This window comes from Anopheles arabiensis, chromosome 2 (genome assembly GCF_016920715.1).
Source record: "Anopheles arabiensis isolate DONGOLA chromosome 2, AaraD3, whole genome shotgun sequence".
In the NCBI taxonomy this organism is placed as follows: Eukaryota; Metazoa; Arthropoda; class Insecta; order Diptera; family Culicidae; genus Anopheles; species Anopheles arabiensis.
This window is the reverse complement of record NC_053517.1, coordinates 78,979,573-79,004,386: the sequence shown is the minus strand read 5'-3', so window position 1 is coordinate 79,004,386 and position 24,814 is coordinate 78,979,573. Positions and strand designations below refer to the sequence as shown.

Below are 24,814 nucleotides of genomic sequence, written 5' to 3'. Positions count from 1 at the left end.
GTAATGTTCTTTCACCCTCATAAAAAGAATGTGAAGCTAAAAATATTGAAGGATTATAAATCAACCTCTGTTTATCCAAGTAGAAGCCGCCTTCGTCTTGTAGATGTTTAAAGGCCAGTGGGTATATTATTAAGCCTATCAGCAACTCCCAGTCACTCAATACTACTTTTAGAAAAATCGGGACTTGAGCGATTTGCCTGGCTTGCCACCATGCATGCCACTATGCCATTTTGAAACCTTAACTTGTGCTTCGGTATAGGAAGACAACCTAACTGAATGTAGAGGCTTTAGTTCTCAAGCTTACCTAGCTTGGACGACAAGCCCCAAACAACGCTAATTTTCAAACGCAGCTGAAATAATTAGTGATCAGTAATGCCGGCTGGCTCCAAATTAGTCTGGAGTCTATTCGGGATCTAGATACATTTTTAGAGAATAGGTTGATGAAAAACCTTGTAATTCAACGGTAATGTAAAAATTATCATACTATGCAATGTTTCTCATCCGCTTTACAAGTTTGAGACATGACAACAAATGGGAAGCCAGAAAGAACAATGGTAGCGTTTCATTTCGTCGTAGCATCCCTCAAAGGTAGCGGAAGGAGTGAGAGGAAGGATACACACTCCGGTCGTCATCTTTCCTCTCGTATGATAAGAGCATGTGATAAGCGCCCTATAGGTGAGAGGAGCTATATATCCTCTCACACTAGTGAGAGCGTGACAAACGGATAAACAAGATCGATTAGAAAGATCGATAGAACTGCCTCCTGATTTGGATGAGCTCCTGGTACGATACTTTGAATTTTAGTCCACGCTAGTAGCGTTTCGATTGGTCGCAGCATCCCTCAAAGGAGTGAGAGGAAGGATACACACTTCGGTCGTTACCTTTCCTCTCATTCACATGATAAGAGCATGTGATAAGCGCCTTATAGGTGAGAGTAGTCTATAAATCTTCTCACACTAGTGAGAGCGAGACAAATAGATAAACGGGATCGATTCTAAGGATCGATAGAACTGCCTCCTGATTTGGATGCTCTCCTGGTACCAGATTTGGATTTTTGGTACACTCTAGTAACGCTTCGATTGGTCGCAGCATCCTTCAAAGGTGGCGGAAGGAGTGAGAGAAAGGATACACACTGCGGTCGTCATCTTTCCTCTCGTATGATAAGAGCATGTGATAAGCGTCCGATAGGTGAGAGGAGCTATGCATCCTCTCACATTAGTGAGAGCGAGACAAATCGATAAACGGGATCGATTCGAACGATCGATAGAACTGCCTCCTGATTTGGATGAGCTCCTGGTACGATACTTTGCATTTTAGTCCACGCTAGTAGCGTTTCGATTGGTCGCAGCATCCCTCAAAGGAAGCGGAAGGAGTGAGAGAAAGGATACACTCTCCGTTCGTCATCTTTCCTCTCGTATTATAACAGCATGTGATAAGCGTCCGATAGGTGAGAGGAGCTAAGAGAACCTAATAGGAGAGAATAAAACTTCTCACAGTAGTGAGAGCTTGATGAATGGATTATCTCATGTTAGGCGTCATCCATGAATTATGTAACGTATATATTGGGGCATGTGCATTCTGCAGAGGGAGAGTTTACCATTTTTGTTTTTGTTTATTCGTTGTACACATGAGTAATATGTAAACGTTGATTATTTTTGTTTACTTAACATTGTTTGTAGTAACATTGCATTCTATTACTGCTACGACCGCAGTGGTACGCTTTCCATTGTAAACGTGTAGTATGTTCGATGATAGTTACGGTCGCCATCTAGTACGTTTGATTTTGGATACGGTCGCCATGTAATGTGATGATCGTACAACTGTACATCGTGTATCATCGCGGTAGGTCAATGTCTCGCTGACATGTATCGAGGTAGAATAACACTATGTTCTATGCGGACTTTTCGACACTAGATCGTCCAGGCGGTCATAGAAACCCAAAAGGGGTTTCCCTTACTTTAAACGTTGTAGTTTAGAAGCTTTACATTGGGCTATGGGATGTGCTTTTGTCCCAATTAAAGGTTCAATTTATAAATTGTATCGGAGTGAGGTGTTGGTCATTATATGCCTATGCTGCGCTTTTAGTGTTTTTAGGCAAGTTCTGGAACAGTTGAAACGTTTTAGCCAAAATTCGGGTGCGTTCCTCGATCTTTGCCCACGCTGCACATTTAGCGATAAGTTGCTATGCGTTCTCTGTTTGTCTTCTTTCCCGCAGTCAAGCTTGCATTGATTATTTTGCGCATTTCGGTAGTTTTCAATAACTGCAGATTCTATTGCAGATTCGATTCAAAAACGGGTTCAGGATGGTTGCGGGTATCGTCCCCAGGCTCAATTCCAGCAACGGCCCATTTATCGATTTTGGAATCGGTTCTACATTCAATTCCGGAATCGGTTTTAGATTTGCTTTGAAATTGGAATTGCTTTTAGAATATCAATTGGAACTGGAATTGGATACTGCGGATAACCAGTGCCCACCACTTAAAAGAATGTTGGTCTTATCCTGCCCAGCCTAATAATAAACTAAATTATTATTGCAATGGCATAGTACTTCCTGAGTACTAGACGATCCTGGTTCTGGAGGGCAATCCAGATGATATTCTAAATCTGCAAAGTTGTTTAGAATTAGATTACCCACTTAGTAATATGCTAAACCAACAGTAGTAATAGCCAGTAAGTAATGAAGTATTTATGTAAGTAAATACAAATCTCAGATGAGGATCGATAATTCGGCAAACTAAGCGGGCGCTTAGGACATCAAGCTCAAGCCTACCATAAACGTTTATAAGAACTTTCACAGAATCATTCAAAATTATGTCATGCAAACAAAGCTATCTCTCATGTAGTTGTCGCAAGGTACAGCATTTTTCCTTTCTAAAGCTTTTATACAGCACAACCCATCCATCAATCTACTAGATCACCCCATTACCGCGACCATTAGTAATCGAAAGGGCGTTCTCATCAACCACACCAGCCCCCGGGTGTGCCCCCATACGGTTGACCGATGACGATGACGAATGCATAATGCCGGGAAAGCTTTTCCCTTCGACCCATGCCGACAGTGCCCTGAAATATGATCGTCGCCTAGTGACGGACAGGAAAGGGGAGGATGAGTTATGTCATCTCGATGCTATCTTTCGCGCACTGTGATTGCTTTTCCTCTTCTTCTGCATTTCCCTTTCATTTGGATCGTCTGCCACGATCGCTCGACGATCGCGGAGCATTTGATCTTTGCTCTGCTCCGCGTGTATTTGTTTGCCTTCTTCTGTGCCCAACTCAAACCCGCTAATCAAACGATCGCGATCGCCCGTCGGCGGAGATTTGTTTGGCATGCAAAACATTCTCTATCAAAACGATCCGCCGTTTTCCCTGTCGGTTGTGGTTGTGGTTGCTGTATTTTATGATGTGATCTTTTAGCTCCGTTTTCTTTCACTCGTTTCGATCTGTTTGCAGCAGATTCCGCTAACGGGAACGGGCGTTAAGGTTTGATCATTGCGTTTCTATTGGTCGTGTTTGCTTCACACTGCACGTACGACACTGCTGGGTGGGATGCGTTTGACGCTCTCGTATGTTAGACGTTTGGGTTGCTTCTGTTCGGTTTGCTGCCAACAAAAAGAAGGAGGAAAGTGACCTCTAGCCTTAAACTGGAGATGTTGAGCAACATCAACGCAGCCAAACTGGCATTACCACGACCACACCAATCGTGATCGTGAAGGGTTGTGGCATTTTGCAGCATAGTCGACGTTTGCGTGCTATTTTGTGGACACACATTGCTTGAATTTACTTTCTTCAGCGCTAGAGGTGAACGTTCTCTTAAAAATAATCCCAGTACCCCGTGGTAAAAAAAAAACACAACAAAATGGTTCGTATTTTTTCACAGACGTTTGTAAATGAACTAGTCAAAATTATGTACAAAAGTATTACAGCTTCGCAGTAAGTGTAGTGTGGTGTAAGAGAATTGAAAACAAAAAAAGAGGTGGACGCCTTGCCTGCTGTCCTACGTCTGATGGTTCGCTTAGTTAGTGGCTTTGCCTTCCGTGTACGTGGGTTGTTCTTATGTTTCTTTTTCCGGGGATGCTGTTGCCATTTTCCCTTCCTCTACTCTCTAGTGTAGTGTATTTCTCTCTGTGTGTGTAGTAAGTGTACGTTTTTTTGTTGTTGTAAGAATCTTTCTTCTAACCTCGTTTTGCTCTCCTTTTCCCCTTTTGTCGATAACGTTTTCTTTCGGCAATACTCTCGCTCTTCGGGAAGGCTTGATGGTGTGTTCTTTGCTGTGTTGTTTACATCGTGCAGCGGCTGGCTGCATGTGAGTATGTGCACAGGTCACAGTGAAAACGAGGCTTTTCACCCTAAAATCTCATACTCCGCACACGCTGGTGTGTGCGCACCCGTGTCGCACTTGCTCTCTTCTCTACGCTGGCTTGCTTACTGTCTACCATTCTTCCCTTCCCTATTGCTCTCAATGACTGATGAAGATTTAGTGACGGCTGCGTCAACTTCTGCTGCTTACTGCAGAGCCTGCAGTCTGGCGATTTCGGCCTCCAGCGCCTGGATGTTGAAGTTCGGGTCGTCCTTGGGCGGGTTGGCGCGGATGAACTCGAGCGTCTTCAGCACGTGGGCCGGGACGGGGCCTTCGCGCGGCAGATGGTCACCCTGCGGCTGGTAGCCGTTCTCGTCGGCCACGTACGTCAGCGAGATGGGCGTACCGTCACGGTCGGTCCACGAGGCGGAACCCTGCGCCGACTGGCCACCGACGCCCTGCTCCTGGGCGCGGATACCGTTGCTCGTCTCGTAGTTCCACTGGTACGAGCCGTCCGGGTTGACGACACTGTCGGAGCTCAGCACCTGCGCGTCGGCGTCCGGGTTCTGGGCGACAGCAACGGCGGCCAGGGCAGCAATGACGAACTGGAAAACGGGGTTGAAGAGAAGGCACGTTAGATTGGGGGCTGTTTGTGCGCACCTGCTTCACGCGAGCACCGCTCATCGGACACTCCTGTTTTTTCTGGACAAAACAACGTGACACAACATCCTAACACCAAACACACCCTGTCCTTGAGTATTCCAACGGCTTGGACGACCGAGCTGCAAACAGCAAACAAACAAATCGTGCACGTATCAAGATCGAGACATCTTCCTTCCTGTTGATGTTCCAAGGGCGTCACGATACACGTGACAAGACAGACAGATCTCCACGCGGCAAACTCAGCAATCACTTCAATGCATTTTTAAGTGATGCATTTTTCCACTCGATGCGAGATGATCAATCATTCCACCGGGGGTCGATCGAGTCGTGTCGTATGTTGTGTGTTAGCTAGACTTCTGTTCCTGCTCGTATGCATAATTGCTGGCATCATCATCGCAGTCATCATCGCCCTGCATCTATACATCCGACACACATCGGTGGTGGCCATCCGCTTTGATAGCGGGTAATTGAAGCCGATTACTTCCCTTCCCCTTCCAGAATCCACCGATCATCATTAGTGGCGACGTTTCATTGACAACTGCTTATCGTGGTGGCGCAAACGCGAGACAGGTGCGTTTATGAGCCCTCATCGATGAGTCAACCATCATCGATCTTAGTGGTAGTTTTTTTAGTGGCTGTAAAGTAGATCTCCCCCCTTTGTACAAATCAAACTGATCGATGTTTTGTTTGGCCCATTCATCAACACACATCCTCGGCTCGGATCGAATTTACGCCGCTTTCGAGGAGTTTAGAGGAGGAGAAGGCATTAAAAATAGCATCTTCTGAAGGGTGGAAGGTCGCTGGTAGTTTTAAGCGCGAGGTTAATTTAAGGATTGAACATGCGATCGAAAAAACAAGTGTCATAAAAACAACAACATCTGACTGATCGCTCCCCAGCTCGTTGGTGTGATTGGGCAAGATTGGGCTATTTGCAACGGACGGTGACTAGAATTTCGTGCTCATTCGATGTTGCTGTGCGCGTTGACTATCAAATAACAAAGCAAGGAGAGGGAGGGTTGTTTCAATCCCCGGACGAATGAATCGTGCGATGGCGCTTGATTGCATTTTGGGCAGTACACGGCGCACGCGGTCAAACGCGGTGACGCTCTAACGTCAACTGCGCTGCCATGGGAAGATTCGTGGCACAGTTTCTGCAGCAAGATCTCGCCGGCTTGGTCCGGTGGGTGGCACGGGTAGGTGTGCAACTACTTCTGGTTGCTGCTACCACTCTCATCGTCGCCATTGTTTGGGAAATTCGTTTCTTTTGTGTTGAGAGAAATATGCAGTTGCACTAGTTTTTCTCCCACGCTGGTGTGTGTGTTTTTTTTTGGTGATGGTGCTCTGTTGTGCTGCCACTTAATTGGGCGGCAAAGGGTACACCTACACACACTCACACACACACATGGGCTAATGTACGTTTTGTTTGATTTTATGTAAGCAAGCTTTGCCAAACAAGCAGCGAAAGGAAGGAGGGAAAACGTCGTCGTGGAAATCGTTTTGCTTCCGTGCTCAGATGCAATGCATGGGCATCCAGCCCACCACCGCCACCCATTGCACAAGACAGCGATAATGGGCGAGCGTCTGGTTCAAGGTGATGACTTACGGTGATGTTGGCGCCGTAACTGCCCGCGACAACATTGTTGCTGTACGCCGAACAAGATTTGTTTACCCGTGTGGCATATGGGGACGGTAGATGGAGAGAAAGATTGCATGTTTTTTTTGTGTGTTGCTGTTGTGTTGCTGTGTGTATGTTGAGTTTAGTTGCGCTTAGAAACGATGACAACGATAGCATGCTGAGATATTGTCAGGCTGCTTATGATCGTGAAAATTGTACAGCGCTTTTCGTTGTACGATGGCAAGACGTAAGAAAAGAAGCGTTTGGAGCTAGCGTTCGTGTCTAATCAACAATCTTGATTAGTGTAACTGAGACGTCGGTTTTCATTATGCTTGAATTAATGTGCAGATTTCATTATATTAAAAAAATGAATTCAAACGCATAGAAAAATTTAAAAAAAAAATTTTAATGAATTGAAATTTTGATATCAACATGAGTGATGATACTTCTAAAATGTTTAAGAAATTCTTGTTTTTCAAACTTTTTTTACACCCTGAAAAATTACTATTATTTTGCATTAATTTCGCAGAATGATATTTTAAGAGTTTCTACAGACTTTTACTTACATCTTCGTATTGAACTCGAGACTATTTGATTAACTTTCAAGGATCTAATTGAAAACTGTTGAAGCTATGAACATGAGGAACACATGAGACATTCTCCGTCGGTTCATTTTAGTCAAATGCGTGGAGATCCAAACGACAAGAACCATAAATTGTAGTCATGTTCTCTTCAAAATATAGATGATTCTAATGACTTTGAAAGTACATAGGAGGAATTATTCTAATTTGTTTAATGGAGGATCGCAATGCAACTGTATAGTTCAACACTTTACTAGCTTATTGCTGTGCGACTCAACAATTGATATACTGAGAGGCATAAATGTCCATCCAGTATAAATTTCTACGATGTTAGTTACTGAACTAAAACTCTCTAAAACAGTGGTTCCTTTACCACAAGCTGTATCAGGTATAAATGATCCAATAACTGTCATAAACAATTTGCAATAAAGCAAACATCAGCTCCATCACTAATTGTTGAACGAAAATTATTCCACAACACAGCTCTTTAGAAGAAGAGTTCACTCATGGCTACGTTCAGCTCCTGATCACACAAAAGTCTCCAATGTCCAAATCCACTCGCACACAGACAAGCACACAACAGCATGATCTAACTGAACCAAACGAAACAAAAGCGAGATGCTCCTTTTGCGCGAATATCCTTTTGTTGCTTGCACACCGCCACCAGAATGCCCGACGCAGAATGATGACTCTTCCCCCAGAGCCGACCATAAAAGCAGCGATCCAACGGGAACGGAAAACTCACCACTCGGAACATGTTGTTGCGTTGTTGTTGTTGTTGTTGTGTATGCGAAACTCGGTTGTTGCAACCGCGAAAAACTGACCAAAACTGATGTTACGCTAAACCAACCACCGTAGGCAGAGAGGGTACGTCTGTGACTGATCTGTTGGTTCCCAGGGGCCGCGTTTTTATAAGCCGGCGTGCGGCGAAGAAAGTCACGGCAAAAGAACCCACCACCCCGTGGCCGTGCGGTAAGAATGAGCGGGATGGGGCGAAGAAAAATGAAAACGAATGAAAAAGATGTGTGCTAGTACGTGCGCGATCGGTTAAGAAGCTCTCGACAAGATGGATTTACAAGGGAGGAGAAACACAGCAACGAAAACGACAGTAACAACAACAACAGCAACGATGACGACGACGATGATGGCGAGTAAACGGTACCGACTACTGCCTGCCTGCCGCGCTACTACCGAACGCGCAACTACCCTACTACGCTTGGAGGGAGAAGGAACCGAATCTTACCACCCGGGGCCCGATCGGTTTTGGGCCGCGTGTGTTGGGGGGGAATGGAAGAGTGGTGAGCGTGAGCGGGTGCCTGGTTGGGGCGGAATGGGGATGGGCTTGAAGGCTGCCTTGGTGTCTCATCGACGGTCGTGATCGTTGGTCGAGAGGGAAGACGATCGACGACAGGGACAGAGCCGCGCCGAGTCGTCATCCTCGTCATGACACCCGTTGATGATGGGAAGGATTTAAGCAAAAAAAAAAAAATACAGGGAGGAGGATGACGACGGCAACTGTGTGTCTGTGCGTGCATGGTGCGCCAGAGGTGGGAGCTGAAGGAGCAGCAGAAGTAACGATGATCGCAAATCGAATCCGCCACCGAAACGACGCGGCCGAATGCAAACGACGGGAAACCCTTAACAAAAAGATAGATGCTTTGGGACAGTTTTGCGAACGGAGAGGGTGGGGGGGGGAAAGAAAAGAAAAAGAAGCAACTCAAACCTTTCATGGAGGTTTGGGGGGTAGGTGGGATAAAGGTGTATATGTTGTAAATGAAGGTGTACACGCGAGGCAAGCATCTTTGGCGGAGACTAGCATTAGCCATTGGAGGCTGCCTCCCCCGAGGAGGTGTACTGGCGCAAATGAAAGAGGACAGGGTGGAGTAGCCTGAAGAGGGTGATACAAAAAAGTGCATCCACGGTGGGGGTGGTGGTGGTACTGCAAGGGGAAGGGCGCAAACATAAGAGTAAATGTACGGGCGCGCGCGCGCACATTGCTGCTGCTCCCGGCGCATCGACACACACACGTACACATTTAGTTACAGGCGTTAACATTTCGACCTTTTTGGCACGGTTTGCGGCCCAGGACGAGTGGTGATGATGCCGAAGATCATGCTGATGTGGAAGGCCTGCGCAACAGTCCTTCTTAGTGTGAGCGTGAGCGAGACAGAGCCGCGACGATTAGATTTCCTACCCGTACGGTTTGAACGGCAAAGTATGACGTGTTTTTTTTGCTGCTTTGGTTGTTAAATGTTGTTGCTGCTTGTGTTTTATTGTTTAGGTACGTTTCAAAACAAAACCTCAGTTGGTCAGATTAAGTCTTGTTTGGGAGAAAGGGAAGGTGAAGAGTGATGTTTGGGGTGCAACTCTTCTGTGGTGAGTGAAATTGAGGAATTTTAATGATTTGAAGACATGATGGTCCAATTGGTCCGACAGCTGAAAAAAAGTAAGATCAATTGCATACACCCAACACACACACACGCACACAGTCGGGAGCAGTGAATGATGAATGAAACCGATACAACTCCGCCGCCGGTCGAATTACATGCACGGCAAAGGTTCGTCGCTCGCTCGTACATACTTCGCTCATTGAAGTCTTTTGAATGGCGTTCGGACCGCTTCTCAGTGTATTTATTTCGTCGTCGGTTTTTTTTTTTATTATTTTCGTTTCGGTTTTCGTTTATCATTGCAAAAGCAACAACTACTGAGCAGAAATTCACACCGCCGACAAATTCTCCGACCGCTGATGATGCCCGGGAGGTCCCGCGCTTGCTTTTTGGGTGGGGTTTGGGTCTTCTTCTTTTTTGCAAAACAGACAAAAAAATAATAGTTGCACTTGGGCTAGTTGCACCGTACCGAGCGGGCTGGGGACCGGGCGTCACGGTCTCTAGTTGCTCGTAACGTAACCGAAACCGATTTACACATCGGTCATTTTTGACCTGCAAACCCCGCAACCTGAGATCAGCTGCACCAAGCTAGCGGCATGCGCGCATGCATCCGAGGTGAGCTGACCTAAAAAGCTGTGCAGACTCCCAGCGCACGAAAGGGAGACAGCGGCAGAGAGAGAGAGAGTGAGCTAAAATTATGGCAGCGCATCTTTCTTAACGATGTCCTGGGGCTGATTTCGTCCTCGAAATAGCTCCTCATCTTCACGTGTGGCCGTGTGCACACGGTATACTTTTGGGTTCGTCTTTGGGCTCTAGCCTTGAGCTTTTCGCCTTCTTTTTGGCGGTTGTTGCTGGTGCTTTTTTATCGTCGGGTCATCCTGTATAGGGGCGTGAAAGGTAGCGAAGCGTAATGGGAAAAATATTTTTGGCAAAAGGACGACCACGACAACGACAACGCAGCCAAATGTCAAAGCACTTCTTCGGGAAGGTTCATCGGTTTTCGGGGGGTCATCCAAACCGTCCCTAGCAACAGGCAGCGGGGACAGCGATTTGCAACACTTAATCATCGAGTGTCGATGATTTTGTGAGTAGAAAAGATGTCTCACCTCTGGGCGCGGGATCATGGCAGGCTCATGGAATGTCACATAAATCTTCGCCCCGCTTCACCGCTTAAGTACATTATTAAGTCAATGAGCATGCGGGTCCACGTAAACGTTCATGTAAGGCGCAACCAAACGCACCAACCAAAACGGAAGCAGAATCGGTTTGCCGATCGGTGTGCCGGCACGATCGTAATCATAAATCAACCACGGTCACATTTGACCTCTTGCGTAATGCCTGGTGTGGTCCCGGATCGCGTTTTCTTCCTTTGCTTTGGCGTGCTCGTGGACATTCCGACCTATAAACTATTAGCCAGATTTATGCCACACGAACGGGAGAAGAGGAGGAGAAAGCCAAGTGCAACATAACTATCACGCCAAAAAATCGACCATCATGGATCGGTTTCCTGCTTGCGCTTGCGCTTGTTGCAGTCATTTCCCAGCGGAACTGATAATTCATTCATCAATTGGACCAGTTGCGAACAATGGCCGAGCGAATGGTAACCTTTTGGATTTCGAGCGGACGTGTATTATTCAATTCGGTTACGTTCTCTCCGTCTCTCTCTTTTTCTCTTCCGGATGAAATGATCCTCGGACGATGAAAGTTTGTGGCAGCGGGTGATCAACGTGGATGAGGTTGCAAATTCTTGCTTTTTATTGCATAGTTATAGGGCAGTGCGCAGGGCAGCTAAATGGCATTGATATTTGCCAAAAAAGAGGGTTATTTATTTAGGCAATTCGGGTATGATATTTATGCGTGAAAGCTTTTCCAGATCGACAATGTTGGCAGCGTGCGGAGTATAAATGATTGTTTATTTATTTGACTTATTTAAGGTCATTATTTAAAAAAAAAACCATTTTATGAGTAAGTGTTTGTGCTTTATTTATTAATAAAAACTTTAATAAAAACGCAAAGTTTGTAGGACATACCGTCAACAGCGAAAAGTTGAGCTGCATTCTTTATCCAAGCTCCAGCGTAGATGAACTTTCGGACAACCCATGTCCATGGATAAACTTTTCCTTTCCTTTTTTTAATCTCAACCCTCCGTGTCAAGGTGCACGGTCGCAGTAAATTGTCGAAATATTTTCGGCACCATTCGGCTTTAGCACATTTCATTTTATTATGCGCGATAATTCAAGGTACCGACGACGCTATGCTATTGACGACAATTTATGATGCAAAAAAAGGGTGATCGTGAAAATGAAACACTCAAAAGGTTATGCTCGGAAGATGGGCTGCGAACGTAAATAATGCATTATCAACCGGTACACTGCGGCTGCCGGCAAACCAAAGCGACCGAAAAGTGCGTCCACCAAACGAAGTAATGTTCAAAATAACCTTTAAAAATCGGTAGCAAAAAAACTGCTATAAATACTGGATTCATATGATTAGTTTTTATATTTTTGATATTTAACATGCGTTGGACTAGTGAGTGGTCTATTATTTTGTATGTAGGCCTATTTTAACAACATCCATTCACACGCATCGGATTGATTAAAGGTCAAGAATTGTATTTCCACTAAAATAATTGCAAACAGCGTGCCACTTGCCTTGCAGTTCAGCTTCCGTCATTAAGCCCAGCCACGAGCTACCACTCGTACAGGTGTTGCTGGTGCTAGAAATGGGACTTTGCGTCTGTAGATCACGACGGGGGAGATAATTTCGATAGCCACCGGCGTCTGGCGACGAACCTGAATGTGGCGCTTACACGTGTGTTTGTCATGCTTACCGTTTGAGGGGTGATGCGTTGCTAATAACCATCTTATTTGCACTTTGAAAAGTAAGGAGTCTCATCAATAATTCTAAACACGTCTCGATCGGGCCCCAACAATTTACTCCAACACACACACACACACACACACACACACACACACACACACACACACACACACACACACACACACACACACACACACACAACACACACACACACACACACACACACACACACACACACACACACACACACACACACACACACACACACACACACACACACACATTAACTCCCCCTTCTAATGAGTCTCTATGGCGGTCCTGTGGCGCTGGAAACTCGCTAAACTGGTACCGAATGCTAATCGTGCGCGAGATGAGTCTGTGGTGCAGTTTTTCATAAATTAATGATCCATTTTAGGTGCTTACAGGCAGGCACGAACTATCGGCTGCAACTCGGCACGAGATTAAAGTGCACCAACGAGCTCCCGGTGAGCAGTTGCAATACAAATATTGACTTCTTGGCAGGGTAATTTAACTCATTAACACCGGCAACGGCAACGGCTAACGAGTGTGTTAATTTTCGGCACCTGACATTTCGGGTGTCAAGCTTATGGGTTTTTTGTTCTTCAAATAAGAGTTCCAGCAAAACAAAAAAGGGAAACAACAAGTGCCACTTTGCCGTTAAGGTGAGAGGTAAACAATGCGTACGAGTGTTTGGATATTTTTTTGTGTTTATCATATTGACATTAACACACGCCAAACAGCAAAAAGAGCGACTGGCCACTTGTGAAGTAGTTCCTTTTTAAGCGGCAACAATAATACAGTTGTCAATCTTTCCTTTGACTGTTTCTAGGTCAACTCAGTTGGTGGTGCTGTTGGTGTGCGTGTGAAAATTGAAATTTAATTACTGTGCAAAACACACACACACACATTCCTTTCGGGGGTTATAAATTCTCGCATTTGATCTGATTTTTATTGGACTGTATACCTCCTGCAGGGTGGCCGTTCTTGCAGCAGCGATCCTCATTCCTCAGCACAATCGGTCCGGTTTCACGCACGATTCACGGCTGGAAACCGTTTGAAAGTATCCATAAACTCGCCATTAGCACCCCTTTCCCCCGGGAGGGCCACGAGTGTTAAATTTGCATCCTTGCCCGGGGCGTTTTGAAGAGAAGAGCAACCTTTTTTGTTTGGCTTCGTGGTGGTTGGATCGGTTGGAATGTTAAACCCATTGATCGTGTCTGATCTAATACATTCGATAAGGCATGCCGTGGTGTTGGAGTTTAACAAATTAAATAACTAAAAGTGATAAATCATTTAAAATGTTGTGCAAGAGCGATTGCTGTGTCTTTGCAGTAGAAGAGATTTGAACGAAACATAAAGCGACGAACCTCATTTTTCAATCTATCACTTTACGCGCTCGGTAACGCATCGAATCGTCTTTGTATGTGCCAATACGCTGACCAATTTCAACCGCAAATACACGCGTCTACAAATACGCCAAGAAAGCAGCTCACTTTCATCGCTTGTCCCCGTGGCATGATAATAGCCAAGGCAGTAAAGTAAAGCCAACAATTTTTCATCTTCAATCCTCATCGCTCTTAGCACACAGTACGCCGAATCTCGCTTGTATTTAATTTATCGTCATCAGATTAGTAGAAGCTAAGCGTTGGGTGTTGAGGTGAACCGGTTGTTTGCAAATTTGCTGTGTGTGAGCGGGACAGAGCACACTCAAAAGGTGTTAAAATTGAGTTTGTGATAAAACTAAAATATTGTTTGATTAAATGTGAGTTGTTTGTGCGATAGAAAGATGCTGAACTGGTGAGGACACTGCAAGGGAAGCAAAATAAAGGGGCACGGCTACTTGAAACCGGCTGTACGATCGTCATCATCATCCGTACAATGCACGAGGCTGCAAGCGCGCCCAAGCCACACATTCGTACGTCGTAAAGATCAATATTTGCATAAGATGCATTTTTAATTCCCCCCGTCCCGCCATCCTGATCTAGCCGGCCAGGTTGTGACAGTATTTCACGCGCCAGCAACAAGCACAGAGAGAGGGAGGGAATGGGAAACGAATGCTGTCGTTAGAAAATGATTGCTTGTTAAATGGCGCATTGAACAAGGGTTGAACATCCAAATTGCATTCATTGGTCTCTCTTGCTTTCCATCTTGCTCTTTCGCTCTGATTCTCTTTCTTGAAAGAATTTGATGTACATTCCATCATTTGGGTCGCCAGCAGCGTCCTTGATTGGTATGCGAGCCATTCTGTCGCAGCTAAGAAACGCATTCACACGTCCAACTCAAAACCCACCCGCTCAGATTAAAACCCTCTGTGTATGCGCGCACACCGAAAGAATGCATCGTATCGTTTTATTGTTGCACGGCGCATTTTCTAGCATTTTCCAGCACACTTTTCGGAAACGCCAAACCCGAAATTAATGCACTTTAGGTAACCCCCAAAACAAAAAACAAAAAAACCTTTATTTTCCCACAGCGCAGTGGACGAAAAGTGGCCAGCCGGTGCCGGGCGCATTGTCACCGGCTTAAAGGCTGAGTTTACTGTGACCGTTTGTTGGGCTTAATGTGTGTTCGCACACAGACAACTGTTTTCAGAGCCTATGGCCACTGCGGAATGAATGGGTTTTGCGCACCCCTTGCATTTCGTGGCGATGCATTGCTGGGTGGAATCGCATGCTACTTGACAAATCGTACATGTAATGTAAACGGTGTTGCTCCGGTGATGACCGTGAAGTTGAGAGTGGAGCAGAAGTATTAAAAAAACACCAGCAACGAAGGGTGTGAAGAATGGACCGGCATGGTGGATGTTTTGTTGGAATGGTTTGTTTTCGTGCAGCTGAGAAAGATAAAATGTGAGTTGAGTGATGCTGATGATACGCTATCAGATGCGGGCGAATTAACTGCGAGCGGTTTTCGTGTTTTGTTTAATGCGAAAGGCGTGCAAACGGGCGGAGTTTGGCGGTCTTTAGTTGCTACAGATACAGATAGTGTCAGCGGGTGGAATGGATCGGTTAAGCTGTTGTCATTTAGATAAGAGAGCTGAGAAAGATGAATTGTTTGAGTGATGGTTATGGTTTTGGGCAAACAAAAGGAAGAGTTAAACGATTGGATTATCTATGAAGTATCATCGTTGATACAATCTACAATTAAAATGCAATTTGTTTGACTTTATTAAGCATTTTTCGTCGTGAGATAAGTGAGGATTTCGCATAATCAGCATTCTATACACTGCATAATGTTTAAAAAATGTAAAAAAAAGAGCATGTAAAGGCCGGTGTGCAATGTCCGTACTCGCCAATGTAATTTTAATTTTCACTAAATATAAAATTAAAAAGCTAAAACTAAAAGCTGGTGGAAGCTTGAATTTTTAGCTTTTTAATTTTATAATGGCTTGGGAATGGTAATGCTAGATCTCAAATTTAAGTAGTTTTTCCACCATTTTTGATGCAAAAATGGCTGAATTACTTGCACAACATATGTATCTATCAAAAACAAAGCTTTTTCAGTCCTTTTTCAGCTAAGTAAAAAACATAGAAGTATAATATATTTTCTGAAGCGACTGAAATTGTTTTTCAAAATGCTTAGGTTAGCGCCTAATGCGCTAGTGAAAATCGAAATTACACTAGCGATTACGGACAATGTCCCCCGGCCTTAATATGCTATCCAAAAAGTACTCCCTTTACCCATGACTGCTACCTCAAAACATCTCGCATTCAGTAACAAAACAATATGCACTTCATTATTTAGCCAACCCTCCCCAGAGGAAAAAGGGAAAAAGTTGCAACACCAAATAAATTCGCCCACAAAAATAAGGCACGGAACACGTAAAACTGCAGCAGCAACACAACAAAAGAAGCCACCAACAGCACCGGCAACACTGCTGCTTAGGCAACGTTTGTGTAAAGCGGTAACAACTATTAGCAATTCGCTTGCCACTTTACTGGGATTGTTGATCGTTTTCTTCGCTCGCCCGAAAACTTGAGCAACTTGGGTGAAACAGGAAAATCACCTCGCAATCACCATAAGCTGACCATCAGCATCGGTGGGTGATGGCCATTGCTGCATTTTATATTCGACATAGCATGCTAGCGCCATGTACCCTGGTTGGTGGCGAACAAAATGATGAGCGATTGTGAATGACGGAAAGCGCTAAAGGTGTTGTCCAAGATCACTTTTGTGCTGTATTTATTTTGGCAGAGTACTAATAGGAATTGAAACCGCAAGCAAGACAATTGGTTGTCTAAGCTAAGCTTACGGTAGAATAGTCATAAATCATGAGGAAGTTGGCTCAAACGACTACTTACAGTAGTACAGCACAAAAGCACAAACGACTACTTAGCACAAAAGCACAAACGACTACTTACCCCCAGATTCGCATCACTTTGAACGATAACATCTTTGACACTTTAGGCAACTGAAGCAGCACCAAGCGCTGCAGCAACAGCCGCAGCATCATCATCAACAATACGTGCCGATGAAGATCGACGATACAAATGATCGTGGGCGGAACGAAACCTTCACCCTTCGTGGGCGTCCCACAACTCGGTCGCAGCAAGCGGGAAATGCAACGCGAGCTCAACTACCAGACGACCTTACCAATTATGCTCCACGGTGTACGGCGATTCTTGCCAGCAACTCGTAGACGAAATAGCACCTCCGTTTTACCACCATCTCCCAGTTCCCATCTTCGAGTGGCTGTCTAGCATTCAGCACTCGATCACTCGGTTATCTGCACACCCACCACGAGCCCCAGGTACGGTAAGCGAGTAAAAGAACTTTCCATTCCCTCATGCACGCTCCAACCGTCGATCTACCAGCTGTTGCGGTCCTTTTCTATCCCAGCACCGTTGCAGTTCCAAAAGTGCAAAGTGTCTTTTGCAAATCATTAATAAAAACCCTTTTTCCATCGAAGGTGAATCTTTGGCCCGGAGAAGCTTTTATTACAAGCACGGTGGGATTGAGAGAGTGAAGACTGTGGTTGTGAGATAGAAGCCCCCCGGAGAAGGGTTTGCTGTCTTGGGGGTTCCATCAACGGCCACCAATAAACATGTGTCGCGTTGTTGCCGCACGCTTGTACTGGGTAAAGTGAACCGACAAATGACGGACGGACGGGAAGGAGAGAAAAAATTGGAACGCGTTGGCGGCTGTTACGGCTGATGTTTGCTTAAGAGCGTCAAATGTCTCGGCTGCGATGCGCCACCGTGCCCGTGTCGTTGGAAGTTGTCTGCAGAGGTGGTGGTTTGGTTTGGAAGGAGGATTGTTGAATAAAATGTGCATTTTATATGCACTTTCTTGATTGTTGTGGACAAAAAGCATGACGGATGGCGTAAGAGCTATTACCGGCAGCAGGAAGGTGGCATGATCGAGTGAGATGTTTTTTTGTTTTAGGGCAATTATTCACGTTTTGTCAAAATCAAAATTAAAGAAAATTGAGAATAATTTTTCAAATGATTAGATGCATTGGCAAGCTATCAAAAATAGCAACTCATTTTGCTAAACGATAGCTTTCTTTCTTTTTTTCTATAAGCTTTAACCGCATCAAGCTCGCAAAAAAAAAATAAATAAATTCTGATGTTTGCTTAAAAAAAAAGTCAGTAGGATTGTAGTAGCCGATTTTTTTATGCAATTATAAACGTTTTAACTAAAAAATAAATCATCCCACACATATTTGTTCTAATCAATATGGGCTACCGCTCATCTATTATCTCATTTAAGAAAAATCCTATAATAATTAAATGCCTCAAGGGACGATCTGACGATGAGATGTCAGAAAAATCAAATTACATTTTTTTTTAACGTTGTTGTTACGAGTACGCCACGGCCTTATAAAACTGTAAAAAAACTATCTTCAGACTTTGTGTAAGGTAATCTGTACGGCCGAATTCGTGTTAAACAGCACACAGCTTTTGATAGCAGTTTTGTAGACTAATAAGTCTAAAACGGAAACATTTCTTTATGTCTGTTTCATAATAGTCTTATGTTTTAAAATTTAATGTATTTCACTTTTGTATAATGCACAGTCTGTCCCCGAGCTTCATTCATTCAAGTGCTGAAATACCTATAAGGTCTTAAATAAATGAGATCAGCTGATCTTAATGTTAATGTCTTATATTAAAAAAGATGTATTACGTACTTAAGAATACCTTCATGGAGGATTTTTCAAATAAACTATTAAAAACATAACAATTGCCCTAATATTGAATAAACAACTTTTTAAACTTATTAAAAATAATTTTAAAATAATGCTTCTTTTGCTAGTACATTTCTAAAACTATTAGAAAGCTGAGTGTATAAGCTCAGTCATAATAAAACACTATTAAGACATGTTGAAGTTTAAAAGGTATAGGACATGTTTCTTGGCTGGAGATAATTTCGAATAGACTAACAATCCTGCAGTGGAATTAACCAATCCAAAAAGCCACTCAGCCCTTAGACCTTGGATTGCTAACGGTTGTTGTGCCGTTGAAGAGTATGCTTGTCTGATCACTTTAGTCCCTAAAGATCAAGATCGTGAAGCGCAGGCTTAGACTAACAAACATTTTTTTCATTTTAGGATTATTGAAAGTTTTACTTAGACAACAACAACAAAATTAAAAAAAAATAATCAAGAATTCATAAAAAATGAAGCTTTATCTGTTTTAAAAGCTAACAAAAACGCATAAAACCTTTTTACTCAAACCACACAGTGCGATGCGTCATGGCCGCTGGTTTGTCGAACCCATCTCACCTATCCCACCTATACACAGCTCATTAACGATCTCCGATATCCGATCAATCTTTGGCAACCCCGGCGAGCACAGCCCACGTTCCGCGGTTGGTCCAATATAAAGTAATTATCTCACCGTAGGGAACGTTTGTTTTTCGACGCCGCGATTAAAACCGCCGCATGTGCACCTTACAGCAAAAAATAAATAAACACACACACACACACACGCACAAACAACACATAAATTATAGGACGAGCGGAAACATTATAAATCGATACAGAAACAAAATTGAAGGTAATCGTGCACCGGCTCGCGCAACGTACGGTTGAGGCACGGTCACCATCGCAAGGTCGTACCGCATGCGCAGGGACAATCGGTTCTAGGGGTGACTAAATTACACAAACATTTGATGCGCTATTGGTGCTTTTTTTTTGCTGTTGCTGCCACGGTACTGGGGGGATCCGTGAAATATTTCATTGGATGCTGTTTTTTTGTTTGGAGGAAAAATTAATCCGTACAGCATCTTCGCTGATGGCCGGAGGCGATGTGCGTTGTTGTTGCTGCTGCTGTCCAAAAGTGGTATGGTATCCAAAAAGCCAAAAGTGGCATGGAACCGTTCTTGCGTCGCATCGTCTATTTTGATTGCGTGCGGGGATCCGGATTATGCTCGGCTGTCATCGGGACGGTACGGTTAATCGATCATGCCCGGTACGTCCCTGGGAAGTGGAGAAGCAGAGGATGTCACCCGCGATCGTGGCCATGTGTGGCGAGGTTCCTTGTCCCGGGGCGGGTTGGAGCGACCTGTTCGTACACGTCTCGGACCTCCTTGGGCGAGGTTTCGATGACCCAACAATTAATCCAAGGTGAGTTGGCTGCTCTGTTAAGTCTAAGTAACTGAGGACCAGTCATACGGTTCGAGACGTAAGCGGGTTTGTAGTTAATGCTTCAAAGAAAAAAACTGCGAAAACAATCATCAAAAATGTGAAATTGATTTTGGGAAGCTCTCAGCAGCAAAACAATGCGACTGGCCAGCGTGTTTTTCTTCTCCACCTTTAATGTGAAAAACACTTGGCAACACGAAAGGCCATAAACGGTTAGGAATTTAAGCAATTATTTCTGTTGACTGTGTTATGTTCGTTTCGCTCATCGTACTACATTTTGATAATTGCAGCTCGTCGTCATCTAGCCACCCTTTAATCGGAAACCATCCGACAAAGACTGCACGTCTGCGATGCCAGCAGGAGGTCCAACCTGGTTCGGCGTTCGACGCTCAAGTGTAGGGCACACCTGCGTGGCCTTCGGATGGTTTTGCATCCCCAACAGTGCAAGCACATAGGCACACACACACACACTCACTGGCAGTCTGCACACTGCTGGACCCCAACGTGCAAGATGAGATCGTGTGCAGAGCCGAAGGTATCGTTGCAGCAGCAGATGGAGAGAACTCGGAACAAAAATGAAATCTTCCAAAAGCAAAGACATCTCTTCACGTCAAGATCAGCGCCGCGGTGCAGAGTCCGAAATGGAACCGCGCATTCGTTTTTATTTCACGGAATTGGCAAAAGGAAGGGCATTGAAATAATAAAAACGAGCGCGAGCGCACACGCCGGTGTTTCACGATCGCGAACGTGATCGAACTGTGTGGACAAACGTTCTCAGCTGCAATGCAAGGGTGATGAAGGGTAGTTTTGATTAGTGGTGGAAGTTTTTCAGTCTGTAGTATGCTGTTTCAGTGCGCACTAGAAAGAAAGGAGTCAATTTTGCTTAAAACTTGAATGAAAAGGGCTTCCCATGAGCATTCCAAACTAACCAGCAAATAAAACACTTAAACTCAAACCAAATCCTATTACTGTCCACCTTTTGTTAGCGATTGATTTTGCTGACTGTTGTATTTTACCCTCCAAGCATTTGCCTTTTCTTATCGATCGTGGTTAAATCTTCTTCTCAGCTACAGCAATTCGTTCCCCGAGCCACACAATCAAATACGAATTCGCACGATCGATTTATTTGCCGTCAAACTTCAATCGCAGACGGTACGGCGAAAGAAACGTTACTTTCATTTTTGCATACCCCTAATGCGATTGCACTGCAGAGTTTGAGGTTTTGCATTCCTTGCGGGGGAAAGAGAAGCCGCAGGCAGGGCGCTTCAAACGCGGCTGCGCTGCCCGCGAGCGAACGTGAAGAGGATCAATCATAATTCATCTTACTTATTGAAGCGTATTGATGGGAGAGCGATTGCCTATCAATCGGATTCGTTCGGTTCTGGGGTAGGTGCGGTGACGATCGAGGCACTGAGGCGTAAGTCGATTACGTGCCGAAATAGGGTTCGCGTGCAACGCATGACAAATGTTGTCACGGGGCCGGTGGGAACGACGTTGACGAGCTGGTCGGGCTGGTCGGCGTTGCATTCTGATGGATTCGGTGAATGTGGGCTGGGTTCGAATGCGCTTCGGCGATGATTGATTGGGTGTGCGTGTGTGTGTGTTTTATAGGGGGAGAAAGAGAAAAGGTAACAAAATTGCATTTTCTTGAATTTAAAAGCCTTTTAGCACTGTTTAGTTTATGTAATACGTAGATTCAACTAGTGGATTTAACAGGAACAAGTAAAAACATACTAGAATATGTGGAATTTTTGAACAATAATTATCAAAATGTTCACATCGTAACAAAAAATCATAAATAAGAGAACAGGCAAGCGTTTTTCAATTACAAACTTTAAAGTATCATATGAAAGGATAAATAATGCTAGCATGCTAAATGTATTTACTGTTGTTGATGTTAATTTAACCATTATTTATGCTGCATTTATATGCTACACGCACTTTATTTTCTCATTAGAAGTAGTGCGTTTATTAATTCTTAGAATGTTTTCAATACATACATTTTTTATTTGACAGAAAGGTGCACATTTTAATAGTTTTTAGTCATGTGATCGAAAGAGTTGTTTAAAGCCTTTACGATAAAATATTAATACATTTCCTTAGTGATTGGTTGATTGATTTATTTATTAATAATTCAGAGTCCAGTGAACGTCGGTAAAACTCACATAAAACAATATATACGAATACAATTACAATCCCTAAAGGAATTTTTACTCTCTCCATTTATGTATTGTAGGTAATCATTGAAAGGATTAAGAGTATCCAGGAAAATAAGTAGCTGCAATACAAGCTATTTCATTTAATTCCCAATATCTTAAACTGTAAAAATAATCATTCAAACCAACAAATCATGATTTTTGAAACAGCAGCCTTTTTGTAAAATCAAAAAAAGGTAGTTAAAAAGTTCAATTTATAAATCTTGTCCGATACTTTGATTCTGTACAGTAGCATTTAAATGCCCATTTTGCCTAGATTAATCATCGCTAGAGTTGTGCTGATGGAATCGATTATTGCTCACATTCATCAAATGGAAAAACATGCGTCCATCCACCGGAACTCATTGAGAATCATTAAGAACCGCATGGCAAAATACAAACGCACCCACACACACACACACAAACATAAATGGCCTTCTCGTGTTACAGTTTGATTGCTGGCCGGTCTATAAAAGATCAGATGATCATGACACTGGTAATTTACTCCCATCGCTAGGCGCCCTCTCGTTGTGTGCCGATTGATTGCTTCAGTTCTCGAAACATCAGCATCCTTCAAGCTTCCAGTCACGAAGTTTTGCTAGCAGCTGGTGGCTCCCGATCGATGCGTACGTACGTACCATCGTGCAGCGTCTTCCCATCTCCGGCTGCCACTCGCTAATTCGATTTAGCAAATGATGATCCCGTATAATTTATGCGCACCCGGCCCGGAATGGACATTCCGACGAAGCCATCTGTCCGCGGTCGATCGATCGGTCAGTAAAGGGTTCGCGATGAACTTGAGCGCACCTTCCAGGTCTGGCCGCGAGCGGCTGGGCCCCGGTGACTGCTAATTACGCTTTTGTGGCCGGCGTGAAAATCCTCTCTCCGAGCCGAGCGGGACGACCCTCTCTGGACGTAGGACGGCTTAGTCTTGGTAGACGCGGACTGCCGGAATGCAGGACTGCAGTCGCCGGTACCGGATGCGCTCAGCCTTGACCTTTGCTGTGTCGACCGTACACTACCACCAGCCCCACGGTTACCATTTGCCTGGCCTCCATGGCCAGCTGAACGCGCTTTTAGCTAATGCGCAAACCAACCAAAAGGGTGACGATAAATAAGCGGATCGATGTGTTGTTTGCGCGAGGGACAGCTTTGGGTGATTATGCTGCCTAAATAGTTGTTTTTTTCCTTTTTCAAAACTCGAGATGCACTAAATTGTGCTAAATTAAGTTGTTCAACACGCTATCAATACACACCGGCAATTGTCATCTCGTGTGTGACACCCTCTTCAAAAGCACCCTTCAAACATGAAGCAATGGCTGTGAGGCTCTCGATTACCAATATGCAAACAGCTCTGCAGCGAACAACTTCAGCGTGCATCAAGATGCTTCGAGTGGGATAAGAATCTTCGGAAGCCTTTTTGCTGGCATCAAGCCAGCCAGCCATCCATTCATCTCGATCCATCAGATGCCGAACGGAACAATCAATGCAGGCATTATTACATCGCCACACATTCCAGCGTACGGTTTCGCGCCGTTCCGGTGAATGGAGACGCGTGGTATTTAATGAAGTTGACATTTAGCACCCGGCGGGCAAACTGTGCCATACGCCGGCACTGCCCTGCCTATCGTTTTCCCTCCCCGTTCTACCTCTGTACCGTTTGTCATTACTTCTCCCCCTGAGTATAGAATGGAACATCACATGCACAAACTCCGTACTCTGGGGCACTCATCTATGTCTCATCTCGTGGTGGTGTGCGCAATTCGCTTTGAAATATGATTCACCACATTTTGCACACATATCGGGGTTCGGGGTGCTTGTTATTGTGCACTGTACTGTGTTTCGTGCGGGCATACACACAGTGGCAGCCATAAATTCGACGACATACAGGCAGAACGATGGATCAAACGATTGGCAAATGTCGTGTCTAGTGTAGAATCTCGCAAAATTCGTTCATATCTACGATCGATCCACGTAGGAGGAAGGCTGAAGATGATAGAGACATAATTCTTAGGCTAGCGTAGGTTAGCGAGATCTTTATTATGACACACAAATAGTGGGTCGTTTATTATTAAGAACAATAAGTGAAGGACAATAATTATAATCTAATAATCCGACTGAATATTAATTATAATTTATTGGTAAATATTCAACTGGCCATATGGTTTAATTAGGATGGGAAACATCTAAATTGAGTGCTTTGATCTACATAGTCTAGAATTAGATACAAAAAATCGGTTGTTAAGAGAAAAAATTCCATAAAGTCTAAACAAATAGTAACTTTAATAAGAAAAACAATTTATCAATTTTTTGTATAGAAATTCTGTTACAGGGTATCGCACATTACAATTATTTCTACCTTTTTAGATTGATGGTAGAAGTCATTTCCTGGATCAGTGTATGTACTGTTTCGGTCACTGTACCTGGACATGCTTGCGACTTATTTCTTGGCTACAACCGGTCTAGGTACAATTCTTGTATTAAAGTATAATTAATATATGTTCTAGGTGGGGTAGGGGATCACTTCCATGTCCTGTAATGAATTCCGTATAAGTCCCAGCACCACTTCCAAGAGCGAAATAGCAACACCGATATGCACCCTATCCCAGAATCGATATGAATTAAGGTTATAGGATGCTAAAGCTAATAT

General features: G+C 44.2%; 1 protein-coding gene across 1 annotated transcript; it reads right to left on the bottom strand.

The window, feature by feature from the left end:
• Positions 1-3,864: 3,864 nt before the first annotated feature.
• Positions 3,865-8,059, bottom strand: LOC120895400 (pupal cuticle protein Edg-78E-like). The gene is made up of 2 exons (XM_040298713.1): positions 7,902-8,059; positions 3,865-4,902 (listed from the first exon to the last, which is right to left on the bottom strand). Exons 1-2 carry the CDS (start codon positions 7,911-7,913, stop codon positions 4,504-4,506), a joined length of 411 nt encoding a protein of 136 aa, XP_040154647.1. The 5' UTR covers positions 7,914-8,059; the 3' UTR covers positions 3,865-4,503.
• Between the last annotated feature and the right edge of the window lie 16,755 nt (positions 8,060-24,814).